General features: G+C 39.6%; 1 protein-coding gene across 7 annotated transcripts in view; it reads right to left on the bottom strand.

Moving 5' to 3' along the window:
- The window catches only part of CACNA1C (calcium voltage-gated channel subunit alpha1 C), a 490,677-nt gene that overhangs the window by 147,978 nt on the left and 325,354 nt on the right, over positions 1–17,345 (bottom strand). For 5 of the 7 annotated variants that reach the window (XM_069807710.1, XM_069807711.1, XM_069807713.1 and 2 more), the window contains exons 8-9: positions 8,097–8,200; positions 1,111–1,283 (exon numbers count right to left, since the gene is read on the bottom strand). In XM_069807710.1, the coding sequence (XP_069663811.1) occupies positions 1,111–1,283; positions 8,097–8,200 (277 nt within the window). Of the gene's footprint in view, positions 1–1,110; positions 1,284–7,617; positions 7,722–8,096; positions 8,201–17,345 lie in introns of all 7 variants that reach the window. The other 2 variants (XM_069807716.1, XM_069807715.1) reach the window with 2 other exon arrangements.

Below are 17,345 nucleotides of genomic sequence, written 5' to 3'. Positions count from 1 at the left end.
TTTTTTTTCTAAAAGAACTTAAATGTTCTGGCAGCAACAGGGAGTCTTGCTTACTCCCCAAAAGATCATAAGCAGATACAAATCTTGCTTTACTCTGTAGACACAACTTTCCCATGTCTAATCTTCCTAATACTAGAATATATTTTTCTGATTGGATCATCCTATGGATTTTGCTTGTTTGGTGGGAAGGGTCATCTCTAGGGAAATGTTTCATGTCTTCTCTTCCAAAATCAAACTAGGAAAATGCACATTTCTGTAATGAAAGCTAAGAGTAGAGCCATTGTCCATTGACTGTGTAACTGTCTAAAGGTTCCAATTCTGACATTTCCCAAGTGCACAACATGCAATGATAACTGCCAGGTGTTTCTGAAGTGTTCCACAGCCTGTATTGGTAAAAGAGGAGGTGGAAGTAGAAGATTCAATGAAGGTAATGAAATATAGTGAATTGCTGCTTTCTCCAAGCCCTTTCTTCTTCAGGATTTCTAATAAGAAGAGATAGTTGGTGAATCCACACTTTGCACAAACATCTTCTCAACTCCAGAACAGAAGAATAAGAGGTAGTTCCCTTACAAGAAATGTCTGAGACCTTAATTCCAGTTTGGCAAAAGCAAACACAATTCCACTGATTTCAGTGGAGTTACAGATGGCCCACTTAATGTGCAACAGGGTCAATCCGTCCCTTCTCCCATAGTGTAGCACTGCTCTGCTTAAAAACCTTTGCTTTCAAAGTAATTAGCCATGTGTAAACAGCCTGCAACACTGAACTGCAATTAAATAAATGAATAGGAGACAGATGTATATTTTAAAACTTATCTCAGTAGTGGGCTTTAACAACAAGTATTGATCTTTTTTCTGTTTATTATCAGGATCTTATGTCAGTATCACAGACAAGGAACTGAGGATCTGCAGAACAGTATCAATTATTTTACACATATTTCTCCCTCCCACAGTTTCCTACAGGCATTAAGCTGGAATCATGTATAAGCACAGTGAGAGTCTCAGGAAGAACTCATTCTTCCTTATAAGCCATCTCAGCACTACAGCAGGTGGGCACGGGCTCTCTTGCTAAAAACAGAGGGAGAGAGAGAGAAAGAGAAGAAAATTGCTTACTGTTTCGAGGCTTCTCCTCATCCATGCCTTCATCTTCATTTTCTGGGTCAATATCTTCTGCTTGAGTTATCCAGTCTAAGTATCCCTTCAAATCCTCCTCTAGCTGTTGTTTTTCCCGTAACTTCTGGAAATCACCCCGAGCCTTAGCCTTCTCTCTTTCTTTGGAAAACTCCCTAGCAAGAGGGAGGGAGGGACAGGACATGGGCGGAGGGAAGGAAGAGATTGAAAAACAATGGGTTAGACTGATTTCCACTAGAAAGTCTCCACATCCTGTGTAGCACACCCAGCTTACTCTATCCTTTCAAGACAGACACATGAATGGAGATTCCTTGCTAGATACACATGTAAAACAGCTGGAGCGTCCACATTTTTACCAATGCTTAGGAAAAGATTAATACCTTTTTTTACTCCTTTCATTCCCAACATTTGATTGACAATTCAAATAAAACGCATATATAACATTTATGTACAATACCATATACTTTCTAATACACTTTATCACTTGCTATTCTCCAGCAGTTATCCATAAATATCTATATGAGTTAATGGTTAATTTAATTCAATGATGAACTGTTTGACAATAATCTGATATCTGGAGAGTGAGATGGTGGCTCTAATTTTTAGCCAGGTTTCAATCTGTCTTTAAGATTATATGCGTAATCACAACTAAATTGGGCTAATTGTAAGTGTAATTAATGGTACTCACAATTCTGTACACATTTAATTATTGACAATTTCATCCACAGTACTGGACAATATATTTAAAACCCCAGACCTCAATATTTTACTGCAGACTTTCAGTATTTAGGGCTGTTATCTGACATGAAACTTTTTCAAATCTCAAGTTGGGTCAACAACTATGATAAATTATGGGTAGACAAAACTAATAGATTCTGCCAGAAAGTGCGCTAGGGTAGACATCTGACAGTTTTATGAAAGACTACTATTGAGAATATAGGTTTAAAACAGAGGGCATAGGAATAAGAATTTCATGTTGCTTAGCTATGAACTTGGGTACTTGCTTTGCCTTCTTTTTGGCTGTGGTGCTCTTCCTTCCTCTCTTTCAGAGACACCTATAAGGCATTGTTTTGTTTCTAGAAATGCTGACCTAACTCTGTTTAAACTCTGTCCTGTGGTTCTAAACCAGATTTTAATGCTTGTATTTTAAAAAGTAAGCTTAATGATTGTGAAAAGTGCTAGAGCAAGAGTACTTAAGCATTAAGTCTTGTATCTGCTGAAGCAGATCATTACATAAGGCACACACAGCAGATAACATGGTCCTTTGTTTCTAGAAATGAGAGGTAAAGTAATTTTCTCCAATGCATTACCCATTATGCTTGCTGATGACTGTTAGCAATGAGTGGATTTTAAAAAAAACCTCCACCTAATATTTGTCTTAGTTTGCTCCTGCAAAAACAAATAGGAAACCTACCACTAACTTTGGTGGGATAATATTAGGATTATGAAAATCCTACCCAAGATGTTAGTGAGTGTACCATGTGAAGTGTCCTCAAGCAACTGAGATGGAGGTGAGTTTCTAAGTGATGGCGAAATACTTCCTTCCTGTCTGGTCCAAAACCCACTGAAAGATTTCCATTGACTTCACAGGCTTTGGATCAGGCTTTCAATATTATGAGCTGTGCATGAAACCAGCACTGCAGCAGAATGAAAGTAGGATGATGCTTTAATTTCAAGCCAAAGTATGTGACAAAGTATGCCTGTGTGATCTTCACCCCTGTTACATTGCTGAGGGTTCAGCCCATCCCATGGGAGTGTGATAATGAAGGTGGAAATGAGGAAGAGAATCAGTGACTTCTCAGGCCTGAAGGTAGATCACAGTCAGCCCTGGGACCAAACTTAGCCACAAGGCAGAAACAGCTATTGCAAGCATGGCAAGAATGAAAAGTCAAATTTTCTCATGCTGGGAGCAATATTTTGCTATTTTAAATGTAAAACAAACAAACAAACAAACCCCCAACAACAACAATAAAAACTATACAAAGAATTTTAGAAAAATTCAATCAATAGCAGTTATATTTCCTGCTTCAATAACATCTTTCCTGTGGTCTGACATAGTGCCTTACCCAAATTAATTAACTCTTAAAAAAAAACAAACAACAAAAAAAACCCTGAAGCTATGTATTATTGAACCTGTTTGATAAATCAAATCCCAATATTTCAATTGTTGGCTCCTAAACTGGTATTTTAGAATCCAGAACAAATGGGTCCAATTTTGAAAGGGACCAAGCCCTCAACTCCAAGTAAGAACTATTTATATGTGCATGGATATAACTTGCAAGGGGCTGTTTTAGAAACCAAAGTGGAAAACATCATGAAACAGCCCAGTTTACAGAAAGTGAAATTCCTACTGTGTACTGAAGTGGATCATTTATGGTAGATGCACGTAAGCTGAATGCCTACTTGGGTCTTGTCAGTCCCCACTTACTGTCTCTCTCAAATAAGACTCAGGCTGGGGGCAGAACTGACTAAACCAACGTGAGATTTTAACATGATATCTTTACACTGACTGTCTGTATAGGACTGAATTTGTTACCTAGCTTTTTAATGGCACAACTGAAAATACCGTGATTGCCTAGTCTAAATGATCTGCAATTGCATGTCGCTTTCCTTTGTACAATGTATGATACTCCACATCTCAGATGACTCTCTAAAGAAGACAACTTATTTAAATTATCTTGATTTCTACTAACATTAAATCATTAAGAACAGGTGGCTCAGGAAATTGCTAATGCAGTTCACGATCAAGAATTACTATCAATGGTCATTTACCATCCCATGTGAAATGAGTTGGTGACCTTAGACCAGTTCCTCTTGCAAGCAGGTGTGCACATTACCTCTGCCACCATCACAGCTGGCAATAAATGGTCATTGTTTGCAGTTTCAGCAGAGAGGTTAAGGACCAAATAAACTTTCTGATGGAAGTTCCATCGTGAGTTTGGAGGTGGCCTTCTCAAAAAAGATTGCACTATCATGCCAGGATAAGGTCAACAAAGGCTTGCAGAACCACCAAGCAGTCTGTCTCTTTTCAGTGAACAAGAGAACATCAGTTTAAGAGTCAGTGAATCTGGTTGTTTTTACCCAAATTCAGTTTGCTTCACTTTCCTTTACTTCTCCTAGACAATTATAAGATACATCTGCCAATGGGAATACAAAAAAGCAGAGTATTCTGGAGAGATGTTTTCTCTGTGTGAGGTTAGAATGGGTCAAGATCATAAATATAAACACCCAGCTCTGTATCCTGTGCTGTTCCAGAAGAAAATTTCTCTTGCCCATGCTGATGATGGAATATAGGTAATTCTTTTCTATATCAGATCTCAGTATGATTTCTCACATTTAGAGGAGTGATGGGAAGTGAGCAAAACAGCAGAATTCCAGCAGTTCAAAGCTCTTGCTTACTACTAAAAGTGCAGCACAAGGCTTCAAACCCTGAGAAGTACACGAAGGAATGGGAAGGGTTGGAAGAGGGGACAGAAGACTAGGAAAAAGTCCTGAAAAGTCACAAAAACTGCTCCAGGAGGAGCTACAACCACAGCCAGCCTCCCATTCGCTCTGACCTCTTCTATGGCAGTAACAGCATCAAAAGCAGCCAACTAGGTTTTCCAGGATCCTCTCAAAGCAGAAGAAATGGCTGTTCTCCTGCCCTCCATTTGCCCTAGGCAACTGCTTGTTTGGTCTGTGTTCTGGGATTTGGATCACTGCTAGGTAAAATATAAAAGAAATGTGAATCTATATGCTTAGGCGTGCAGGTCTAAAAGTTGAACCAACTTGACCATTTTTTTCCTCACTAACTGACTGAAACAGATAACACAGATGTGAACATCTCTGATCTCAAGACACCTTTAAGAGGGGCTTCACTGCTCACAGCAATCGTGGAATCCTTTTGCTTAGGCTTGAGGAGGTCTACTGTGTGATCTGCTGACTAGATATTTCCTTTGGAATACATGAATTTTATATTGTGCTCAGTCAAGACAGGAGGAGGATTATAGCTCTACACATGAACACTCTGTCATACTATTTAGCTTAGCATGTGACTAGTAAATTCACCAGAAGGACCATGAATGGATGACATACCTGAGGAGAAACAAATTACAAATGAGCTCTTTAGGCAGAGCAGAACTCAGCATTTGATTTTGCAGGTGCAATCAAGGTGTCTTTGTGAGTACAATTAATTACACTTATATATTCAGAAGTGATTAAAAAACCTAAGCTAATCTGTCATTGACAAAGTCTACCTGCATGACATGCTTGGTGAAGTTCCTTAAATAGATAAATGGGAAGAAAGGTGCCCAGAATGGATATACGAAGATGCCCAGGAATGCTGCTTTGAATCTACATAGAACAGCCAGGTGGATCATCTACATAGATCGGACTAATAGCAATAGCAAGTGTCTAAAAAAAAAAAAAGCTGAATCTGCAAAGTGAAGACACTTTGCAACTCTGCAGAATTTAGAACTGCTTTAGAAAGTTAATTGTTTAAGACCTGCTTATTTAGCCCCCACCAAAATTTGGAACATTTCTCCCATAATTTCTGTGTTTTTTCATGGATGCAAATTCTTGAGTTTCTTTTTACTTTTCTCCAGTTGGGAAAAATTTTGCAGAAACAGCGCAGCTGTCATAACACTGTGAACACAGCCAGAAAGAGTGACTCACAGCTTAAACAAGGTGAACTTCATCTTTGATTTCAGTTCTCTCTACAGACTGTTTCCATCTCTTACCACTAACTGTGGTGGTCTAGCTGCAGTATGTCAGGAGATGGAAGATCTAGGCCCCAAAACACTTTCTTGAGTTGAAAAATGAAAGAGAGAGAAAATTCAATTTTTAATTATGTACAGGCACAAATCCAAGTGTAGGTAAATTGAATCAGCAGTGCTTCAACGGTATGCACTCCTCAGGGCTGGGCTCACAGGCACTGTTTATCCAATCAGATACTATATAATCTTTAACCACTGTCCTTTATCATCCTTGAGTGCACTTCTGATACAACAGATTACTTTCTCTCTGTCAGCTGCTCATCATCCTCCACTACTGCTGACATTCTTACGTGCTGACTAGAGTATCCACCTGGAGAAACAAGGAGCTTACATTTTAAAATTGTACCCAGAGTATCACTCTCCAGATATCCAAACACAGACTATTACCTGACACTTCATTACCAGGGATTTTTTCCCACTCCCATTACTGCTTGGAAACCCTTCTCCTTGCAGCAGCTGTCTTAGCAGCATGTCCTCCTCAATGGAGTAATGAAGACAGTAGTAATACCTCCTGTAGATCTGCTATTACCTGTCTCTTTGCAGGATGGCCAATGATGGATCTTCTTCTCTGGTCCTACTACTGCCCTTCCTATGTTGTTGGCCCAAGTACCGAGGACATAATTTCTGTGAGGCATCAAGTCCTCTCTCCTGCTCAGAGATCATTTTCCCCCTCTTATGATCAAAAGACAGGGGACTTCAGAGCTGCCCACTCAGGCAACAGGTACAGGCTCTGACCAAATTCATTTAGAACTCATTAAAGGAGGCAGGATGTTAGAAACAAAGAAAAAGAGGATGCATAAAAGTCCTCATACCATATTTATCCATGTACATAGAATGGCTGTAGGCACCCAGTCATGCCCAAATACAGAATTAGAAGCCTAATTCTAGGGGATCTTTTTTTAAAAATCTTGCGAGGAATGTTTGCTGTCTTGATTCCTCTAATTATGTGGCTCCCCAGGGGCAGTAAATCTTTTAACTACTGGGGACAATATCAATTGTTTTTAATCAAAGCTACTAAAATGATGCTTTGCAGTGAGGTTTATACTGCAGAACTGAAATATAGCTAGAAGTCTTAGGAATGCTTAAACACTAAAAGGAATTCTCCCACTTCTCTGTTCATCCTTAGAAAAGGTCAGAGGGAAATGATCTTTTCTCCCTGCATCATGCTAGGCTTGTAATCTGCACAATAGAGAAGATGTGCTTGTTGAAGAATAAATGTGCCCAAGACACTCTCCAGGGAAAATAGTCTTCCATTAGGCTGTGCTTTAGAGATACTAAGCAATGTGAAAATTTCTCATGTGAGAAGACACAATTTGGCAAGAATTTCATCCCACAAATGTGAAGGGATTTGTCTCATGCTCTCATTCCTCCTTCAGTCCCACTGACTCTTCCAGAAATTTAACTATAATCCCCTTCTTCTATGGTGAATGGTATGCTTCGCCCACAGGGGAGCATAGCATTGTCCTCTTCCCACAGAGTACAGGTAGAGGTTTTAGGTAGAGGAACATGTAATAGGAAAGAGTTGTCTTGTATTCCTTTGGTTTAGTCAAAAGACTCCTTCCATGCCATTAGGAAAGCCATATTTTGCTATTGGCACAGCAATAGCCTAGGCCTTCTATTAAGGTTCTTGAGATCAACCCGCCACTGCCCATTGTTTTGGTAACAAGAGAGTAGGAATAGAAATACAAATTTTTAAAAATAAACAATAATAAAACATTTTCCTGGTACTGCTTACCCGCTAAGTACACCGAGAACCAAGTTAAGTACAAAAAATGACCCTATGATGATTAGTGTAACAAAATAGATCCAGGGCCAGTCCCTTCCTATGGCATCATTGACCTGGAAGAGTGGAATGATAATTAGTGAGACAAGCTCAGATTCTGAGCACTGCAAGGCTCCAGCCAAAGAGATCCCAAGTCACCAGCAGTAAGATTTTCAATAGCCAGTTTTCTGGAAATTTATGACAGGTTGACATTAGAGATTTTGAATGCCCTGAGGTTGAATTTCTTTGTCAGAGAATAACACCTCTTTCGTTACCTGTACTGTTACTTGAAATGTTTGAACATTTTGTCAAAATATTTGAGAGCTGATGTGAAGTTTCCTTGGATTCAGATTTTTAATCCCTCTGAAAGAGTCCTGGTGACAGGGAAGAACCCTTATTATGGAGTCTTGCCCTGTAGCATTGGAAAAAGGACACCAAAACTGTCAGCTTACCCGCTCAACACACCAAGAACCAGATTTAGAACGAAAAAGGATCCAAAGATGACCAGACTGACAAAATACACCCATGGTAACTCATAGCCCATAGCGTCCTGCATCTGGAAAGACGAAGGAAAGTTAGAAGACAGAGAGGGAAAGCAGAAATGATTAGGCAAAGGAACAGATGGAAAGGTTTGTAAACAGAGCCTGTGGTTGGTTTACACATAATCATAGCAAGTGTTTCTGTATGTTCTTTCTGATATGGCTGCTCCTTTGCTTTTTTATTCTAGCTGTTTCCTTACAGGCAGTGGTTAATATAGGCTGAGATACAACCATGTGCCATATTGGCACTTCTTTGGATGGTCAAAGCTGTGGACTGTCACTTTCTGGAGTTAGAGCACCACAAGGGTCCATCCGATGACTTCTAAATGTCTAACCACTGCACATACATATGACTCTTTGCTGTCAGTGAAAATATTGCTAGTTTTTGCTAAGCATTACCACAGTGTGTTGTCAGATCACGTTTACTTCCCATGTAGCACAGGTACACGTACCTCAGAGAGAAGCATGTGGTAACTGTGAGCAAATACTGATCTTTCCCTGGCAATGCTCTGGTAATCTTCACAGTATACCACAATGAGGGCAGTAGCTGTTTTTGAGGAAGGTCCTTCCAAGGCCCACCATGTTCTGACCTGGTCAAGTGTTTTCTAAAGCTTTCTCACAAAATTCCTTTCTCTCCTTGAAGGATGAATCTCTTCAAAATGTGATTCTTACACAACTGAATACTCAGAGAATTTGAGACTGTAACTGAATGACATGAGCATAGAGGTCTAGCTTTCACACTACTACAAGCATCTGGAAATGAAGCAGACAGACTATTGTTTTAGCACCAGAACCTGTAATTATGTGTAGAGCAACTCTAGAACATCATAAGATATTGTATATATTCTAAAAGCATCTGGTACATAAACACTATTTTATCTTGAAGTCTCCTTCAAAGTTCAAAATTTTGGAAAGTTGCTGGATACCTTAATAGAATCTCACTTTCATGATGGTATCAAAAATATCAGAGTCTCCTCTTCTTTACTTTTCGTAAACACTTATCACCTGAGCCAGACATAGCATCATTAAAGAAACAGATGGTGGTTAACACTTTCAGGAGCACTAAAATGATTTATGAATGTAAATTGCAGACTTGAAAGTACCTAAAGGCATAAAACAGCCTAGGTTCCTTTGTTTTTCATGCTTTTGAAAATTTTATTGTATGTTGTCCTCTCCTTCCAGGAAAACGCTCTCTTCTTTGCAACCTAAGCATTTGTTATGATCACAGAAGAAATATGCTTCCATACATGGGCACTGAGACACACTTCAGGGGAGGCAATCTGACTCAAGATTCATAACAACTCAGGAAAGGAATTTCAGACCTTCAGTAAGACAAGGCAGGAGAGTAACACTATTAAAATCAGTTCTTTGTGGATGGAAGTCCATTATCCATTTTTCTTTCAAAGTACAGTCACTAAAGCCCTTGTCTGGCAATAGTCCACAGTCAACAGGCCGATCCAGAACTCTACCACAGGTCTCCTTCAGCTGTGACTGAAGTAGACTCATTAAAAAATAAGCTCAAAATCTGCCTCTGTGAAAACAGTTCATCAGCTCCTTCCTCATAGGATTAATACATTTGGTGGTCAGAAGAGAGTACCTGAACATTTAACATTCCCTAAGCGTATTAACCAGCTTCCCTTTTAATACTTTTGTAGAATTGCTCAGTTAGTTTATAAATAATACTAATTATTCTTTATGTTTGCAAGCCACATTTCATCCCACATGACCAAAAAGTAGACACCTCTGGTGTAAAATACATCAGTGCTTTAAAGAGAACAAAACATCATAGTATATAAAGATGGAAGCAAATATTCACCTGAAATCACAGTGGAGAAATCAAGCAGGCAAAATGTAACTGCCCAAGCTGGAATTCAGTAAAGAAATGAGACTTAACATCCTCTCTCTTCTCCAAAGAATGCCACTATCTATATAAAGCAATCCACACAAAAAATGACTACGGATAACTTTGAAAAACTGCTGTAAGAATTTACCAGTGCAGGAACAGTGATGACTCGACTTCCCTCTAATTAAGATAGATGGTGATTAAAAAAGCCTCAGCTGTATGGTATTTATCTCTCAACAGGGTTTCTTTGTCAGCTGGGAAAGTAGAACTTCTCAAAGCTGTCGTACAAGTGAATCCTAAATAACAAATGCCAGGTACAGGATTCAGGTGCATGTCTGGCTGTCTTTTGTACTGCTCTAGCACAAAGAAATTTCCAGATGGCAAGCAGCTTCCATCGTGGCCTGGTAAAGCATATAACTAGAGTATAGCGTACTCTGGCTATTCCCAATGCCTGCACAGTTACGCAATGATTGTACCAGCTAGCATCGACGTATAATAGACCTGCATTCTGGTACAGCAGGGAATTTGGGACTTCTCAGACTGAACGTCTAGGAGGTTAGCTTTTCATCTCCTTCTTATTGCCCAGTCCTGCATGTAACAGAGAGGCTGAAAGGCAGAGACAGTGATAGCTTCTCAAGTGTAGAGAAACCATCAGTATTTGGCAGACAGCTGAGTCTGTGTCCCTGTTGCTGGACTTCCTAGGTTTGGTGCTCTCAGGTCTCATCTTCTTTAGTAGAAGTCAAGATTATTCCACGCATTGTGGCACTGAGCCACAGGTGACAGGAACGTATGTTATGTGTTGATAGAACATTAGGTATTTGATAAATTATGTTAAAAACCCCTTTGATAAGGAAACAGTACACTGTGAGCTTACTATTTGCTCTTGAAAAACATCTGCAGGAGAAATGCAGAGATATAGGCTGTTTGGCAGAAGTTAGGGGAAAAAAAAAAAGAAATAGACTTACTCAAAACAGTAACAGCAATGTATCAACATTTAAGAAACATTAAATTCTTGGCTAAGATTGTATCCTTCCAAATATCTGGAAATGCTTCCTCCAAAACAAAAGTATCCTAAAGTCCAGGATGGACTGTCCTAACTGAACAATGCTCCCATACAGATAATATTAAAAACCTTGCACTTGTGTTTGAGTGAAACTGCTTCCTGAAGACTTACCATCATTCTGTGAACATGTAGCTATTAATCATGTGTGTATGCATACGTGTCCTATTGACTGCAGCTGGAGGCTTTCACAGCAAGCATAACTTAGGTGGTAGAGCTGATTTTTCCTAATTATGGTGTTGAAATGGAGAAGCTGCAGAGGGTCATAACAAGATCAGAAGTGTTACCATTTGCACACTACTGAGGACAGAAAATGAGGTCTGCAATAGGTTACCTCTCTAGGATGGACAGTACAACTCCTGATACACAGTTCAGCTCTCTGGTCACTGAGTGCAGTACTTCTCCCTGAGTGTTTACTATTAACCATATGAATCTCAACAGAAAGGTGGATCATCTTCCAAATTTACAGTTCTGAACAAAGACTATCAGCCAGTGTAGGTCTGAATTATAATATACAAGCTACAGTAGTCAAGGTGATTGCAACCTGATATCAACTTAAGCATGTATGGGACAATTGTTAGGTCAGCTGGAAGCACAGCATTGGTAGGAATCTGCAGATGGTCATTTATAGAAATAATTCCGCTTTCTGCGTCAAACTGCCTGACCTTTCACAGCTCACATCTCACTACTCTCAACAGTGAGAAAGTTGGTATGTTTCTGAACATTAATGCATCATCTCTCATAGACCTCAGGGTTAAGGATCGTAGATTCCTTCTCATGATTTGCTACATACCCTCTCTGGCACTGTGGGGACATCATTTTGGCTTGTTATGCTTCAGCTTTCCAATCTGCAAAGTGGGATACTACCTTGACTTATTGGGTACTGCCAAAGAAACCACTGAGCGTCATGACAAAAAGAGGGTATTTCAGCCTCTTTGAGGTCTGATGGACCTTGTGTACTGGGGAATACCTCTTCCTTTGCCAAGCATCCTTAACTGCTATCATGACTATAGCATTTCAATGTCCAGTTGAAGGCTTTTCTCTCAATGATACAGATAATCTCCTAGAAATAACATCAGGATTTTTAATTCTGTAGTTTGCAGTTTCAGTAGGGGCCAAGGAATAAAAGTCTATTTATCTCTATAAATAGACCTTTGTGCCTATGTCTTCTGGTTCTTCAGAAGACATAGGTGAAGGCATATTGGTAAAGCCACAGGAGATATGCATGCCTTACTTGTTTAAAGATTTTTTTTTCCCCAGGGATAATAGTCTGGCACATTTTGCAAGTACCTCATTCATTACACAGACATCATGGTTCAAAGCTAATGTTAGAGGCATATTATCTATTAACATAATGGTTGAGCATCACCAAGCATATAGTGGAGGTCTTTCAGTCACTTAATGGGAGGGGTAGACACAATTCACTAAATTTTGCTGACTTTACAATTCACACACCCACACCCTGACACTTTGTGCGAAATGTCTTTCAAAAATAACTGAAAGTTACAGGAAAAGTTTAATCCATCATAGAAGGGCAGCTGTCACTGGAATGCAGCAAGCTGAAGAAAAAAATTAAGTCTGTCTTGTTCAGTGCACAATAGTGGAGAGCTGCAGCTTAATGGAAAGTAACTTAGCTAGGACACCAGGGCTAGGCTTCTGTTTCTTGAATAAATTGCTAATTGATTTCTAATGACTATAGAATGTTATGATAGCTTTTTTAAAATACAAGTTAAGTGATTCAAGTATTCTGTAATGAAGTGTATAACCTTTCACAGAGTAACATTAATCAAGAGGAGCAGAGTACTCAGTAAAATTAAAGGGCAGTAAATCTGGAAATTTTGTGAAGAAATGCTATTTTATGCAGCCTATCTGTGGAATTCACTGCCTCAGGAAATGATCTAGCCAAATGTAATGGTTACAGCCAGTAGCAAGATCTCTAATTGAAACCAAGTCTTTCTTGTAACAATATCAAATTGGAGAATATCGGGAGCAGGAGACAGCAGAAAGAAGAGGTAACACTTAATTTGTGCTGAATATATCTGCCTGCTTGAAGCCTTCATTTTGAAAACCACCTTTTTCAGGAAAAGTAATTAAGCACCTTCATAACTTTAAGGATGCATGGAAGTGATTTCCTCAGCTTAGATCAAAGATCAAATGGTAGCCTACTTGCAGGCATAGCTCAGGTGATACATGAAGGGCCATGCATATACTAATGTGAGATTTAGATATTTATCATTGATAAATTATGAAGTAGAGAGGTTTGGATTAAAACATAAATTTTCCTTTTTCTCTCCCTCTTTCCTTCTCTTCCCATGAATATTTGGGTGAATGCACTTCATTCACACATATGCTCATGGAACTACAACTTTAAACTCTGCTTAAACGTTACTAGAAACTTTTTTTTTAATAGGATGACGCACTGTTTTGTACTGTGAGGGAATAATGTTTTCTCCTAATTTTTTACTCAGAACTCAGGTACAAAAACAATTAAAATAAACAGAGGATGGAACTTCACCCTTCACAGCTACAGCTGTGTTGACAATACCAAAGGAAAAAAAAAAATCTACATTATAGACAGTCAGTAAATCCTACATCTCAGGCAAGGGCTATGTGGCCTAGAAAGGAAAGTACTCCTACCCTTCCATTATTTCATTGGCTTCCATTATATCTTCGTGATGCTTTCATGATAGTTAAAGCTTTGCTTTGTTTCTGAAACCTCACAGACTGACTAAAATGCTTTGCATTCATACAGCCAAGGAACAAAAAAGGTCTCATAAAACCAATGTAACCCTTCAGAAGTAACTAAGGTGGGGTGAAATCCCAGAAAGCCACAGTTGCTCCTTATGATTGTTCTGAAATACTCCGCATTTTGTACCTGGCACTATCAGATGGATGCAAAGGAAAGACTGGAGAGTTCAGCCCAGCTTCAGTCTGAACTAATGACACTCAAAGGAAGGAGCAGCACTTGATCCGTTGCTCCTGTTAAAAATTATGTTTTGACAATCACATTTCTTTCATTTTGAAGTACTGAAGGAGAAGGCAAATCTTTAGCTCAGTTGTTCTCTCCAAGCACTTATTTTTAAGGCTCTTCTTACTGCATTACCTCAATTATGGAATTTTACAAATTCCCTATGTGCATTCTATATGTACGTATAGACACTTATAACCATTTTTCAGAGTGTCTTCATGAGAAAGGCAAGACAGAGTTGAAGACAAGTGCACAGGGATCACGAACCAAGGCAGAGAATGCTCCAGACAGCTTATTCTGCTACACGGTCACTGTAGGATAAAACCAAAAAACATAGGCAAGACTCATCATACGCGGCCAGTGGGAAGAATAATAAGATTCCTATGTGTACCTTGGTTCTCCAATTGTTCTGTGTGCTCTGTAGTGATGTAAGGAGAAAATTAAAATTCCACTCTAAGTTAGAAATATTGGCAATTTGTACAGAACTCTCTGCAGGAGATAAACGGAGCCATTAACTGAGAAAGGACTGCCTCGATGAGGACAACAGAAACATCAAGGGAAGAGATTAATTTGCAACAGAGAACCCTTGAGAAAGAATCAAAGAAACTGCAGCAATGGAAGATAAGTCCAGAAGAGAGGAGGGGAAGGAGGCAGATGGATCTGAGATGACGAAGTCTGCAGAGGTTGCTTCTTCACCCCTGCTAACAAAGAATATGTTGAATCTGCTGTAAATGTCCTCACCCAAGTACACCTGCTCTGATCCAGGTGAACAGTAATTCCTGGTTTATTTTAGAAAAACTTTTGGTATACCTTTAGTTCATTGCTATGCTGCCTTATCTCCCTGACAAGAGGGTGAAGTCTCCAGAAGGGACCAAGCTTCCCATATAGCACTATGGAGAAGACAAGAGAAAGCAGTGCTAGGCTCAACCTCAGAGTCATGACAGCACACACTCCTGCAACAGATACACCTTGACTGGCTTGAACTTCTTGGGGAGACTGTGTAAAGGCAGGAGTCCTGCAGAAGAGCCCTACCAGGCTGCTGCAACTTGTGCAAGAACAAGGCTAGAGCGAAGGTCTAGAAGCACTACCGTATAACTATGTCAGCTGCTTGATAGCAAAGTGAAAACATGTAAAATAGCTGTTTGAGCTTCTCTGAAATTATACGCAGTGGAATGCCGTTTTGGTTATATGAACCCCCTTCAATGAAGAACACATAAAAGGTGTGAAGCAAACTGTATTTGCTCTTTGTTGCATACAGTATGCGGGAAGTGCCTTGCTACCAGTAGAATTTGCCAAGCTTATTTCTTTGTAACAGCACTAAGTCATGTTTTCATCACTCAGTAAATACTGGCCCCGCCTTTTCAAGGATATGCACGCTTTCTCAGCTGGGAAAGACTGTATAAAGTCTGAGACATATAAAACCCCCCAAATTTCAACTACCTAGCCCCAGATTACAGATACTGTATGCTGACACCGAATCCTTCCACTGTGTTTTTTAGCCCCCAGTATATAATCACTGGACTCCACAACATTATTACATTCTTTGGTAAAGTTCTATGTTCATATTTGAGCTGTTTCGGTTTGGGTGCACATTGTATTTTGCAGTCAGCTGTTCTTTAACAGACTGAGCTATTATGGGAAATAGAAGGTCTCTGTCTGAGAGCGGGAAGAGAATTAAAACTTGAATTCAAATGCCAGCAGGTCAAAATGTCTGTGGCACACAAGGATTGAGCTGAAATGTTTTTCTACTGCAAGCTTTTTCTGTTGAAAATGCTTACTGATCCCATACTTCTACAGCACAGTAGTTTGTGCTTGCTGGAGGGTAGGGCTGCAATATTGACTTGTGTGTTTACTAGTGTCTTAATTAAATCTGTAATTTTAAATAGCCTTCACCCACGTTTCCTGTATAACTTCAACTGATGGCAAAGGCCACTGGCATTTGACTTCACACTTTTCATTTCAAAATAGAGGAAAAAAAGTTAGGCTCTCCCTTCACTTAAAGAAAACAGCAGTGTTGCTGGGTTTTGTTTTCACAAAGTTGCGACATTTATTAGCGCTAGTAATGTTTCAAAGGGACATGGATTACCATGGCAAATCAACTATCTGAAAAGTGAATTTTGCTGACAAAATCTCAGCATATTAAATTTTGTTAGTGCAAGTACCACTGCAGAATTCCTATAGTCAACTATACCAGGGGAAGGAAAACAGAAATAATCAGGAAGTTGCACCTCCTCCTATCCTACCTGTACTCTTTGTGCTTTCTTGTGGGACTTCTCTGTTTTTCTGTCAAAACTGGAGGGGGCTATGTACCTCTGCAGCATGTTTGGCCATACAGGGATTCTGAACTCCCACTGAAAACATTAGTTACACAGTGAGAATTCCTTACATCAGAGACAAATTCTGAGCTCCAATAAGCCTCCTGCTTTGCCACCTCACTCTCTTTCTCCGGGATTAATACACAAAAGAGAAAAAAAATAATTAAATGTATTTCATTTCAGTTTAGCATAGACCATGTTACCCAAAAGTGAAATATTGAAATACATTTAGAATTGTAGAATCATAGAATGGTTTGGGTTGGAAGGGACCTTAAAGATCATCTCGTTCCAACCCCCCTGCCATGGGCAGGGACACCTTCCACTAGACCAGGTTGTTCAAAGTCCCATCCAACCTGTCTTGAACACTTCCAGGGATGGGGCATCCACAACCTCTCTCTTCTTCCTTACATGTAATCTAAATCTACCCTCTTTCAGTTTAAAGCCATCATCATTTGCTGCCAAGTGATAAAGCAACTCACATTCTAGAGTGTGCTGGAACTGTTGCACTTTGAGGATGCAAATAATTCCCTCTAAACTATTCCCTCAAAAATTTTTTGATGGTTTGGGGGTTTTTTGGGGGTTTTGGTTTTTTTTTTTTTTTTCACTGGTGGCTTGGGTCATTCTCTGTCTGCATTAAGGCTGACTGTGTCATACAGACCGTCTGGGAAAGAACAGGCCATACACTGACCCAGGCAGAGCTCTTGAAGACACTAGGCCCAGACTGAGCAGGTCTTCAGACTTTCCACAAACATAGCCTAGAGTCCAGTATGCCAAGCCCTTGATCTTGATCCATTCTGCTTGTTGATATAGATGATGACTGGCAGATTATTTTCCCTACCTCTTCCCTACTCAACAGCTAACATCAATAGTGACATTACTTTTGCCTTCTTATTACACTACTCTTCCTGACTCCTGAACAGTAGATCTGCTTAGAGGAGATTCATGTCATTGATCTATCTGCAGTGTTCTGCCAAAG

The sequence above is a fragment of the Haliaeetus albicilla genome, chromosome 19 (genome assembly GCF_947461875.1).
Source record: "Haliaeetus albicilla chromosome 19, bHalAlb1.1, whole genome shotgun sequence".
Classification (NCBI taxonomy): domain Eukaryota; kingdom Metazoa; phylum Chordata; class Aves; order Accipitriformes; family Accipitridae; genus Haliaeetus; species Haliaeetus albicilla.
Note: the sequence above shows the minus strand (reverse complement) of the source record. Positions and strands in the feature narration are given on the sequence as shown.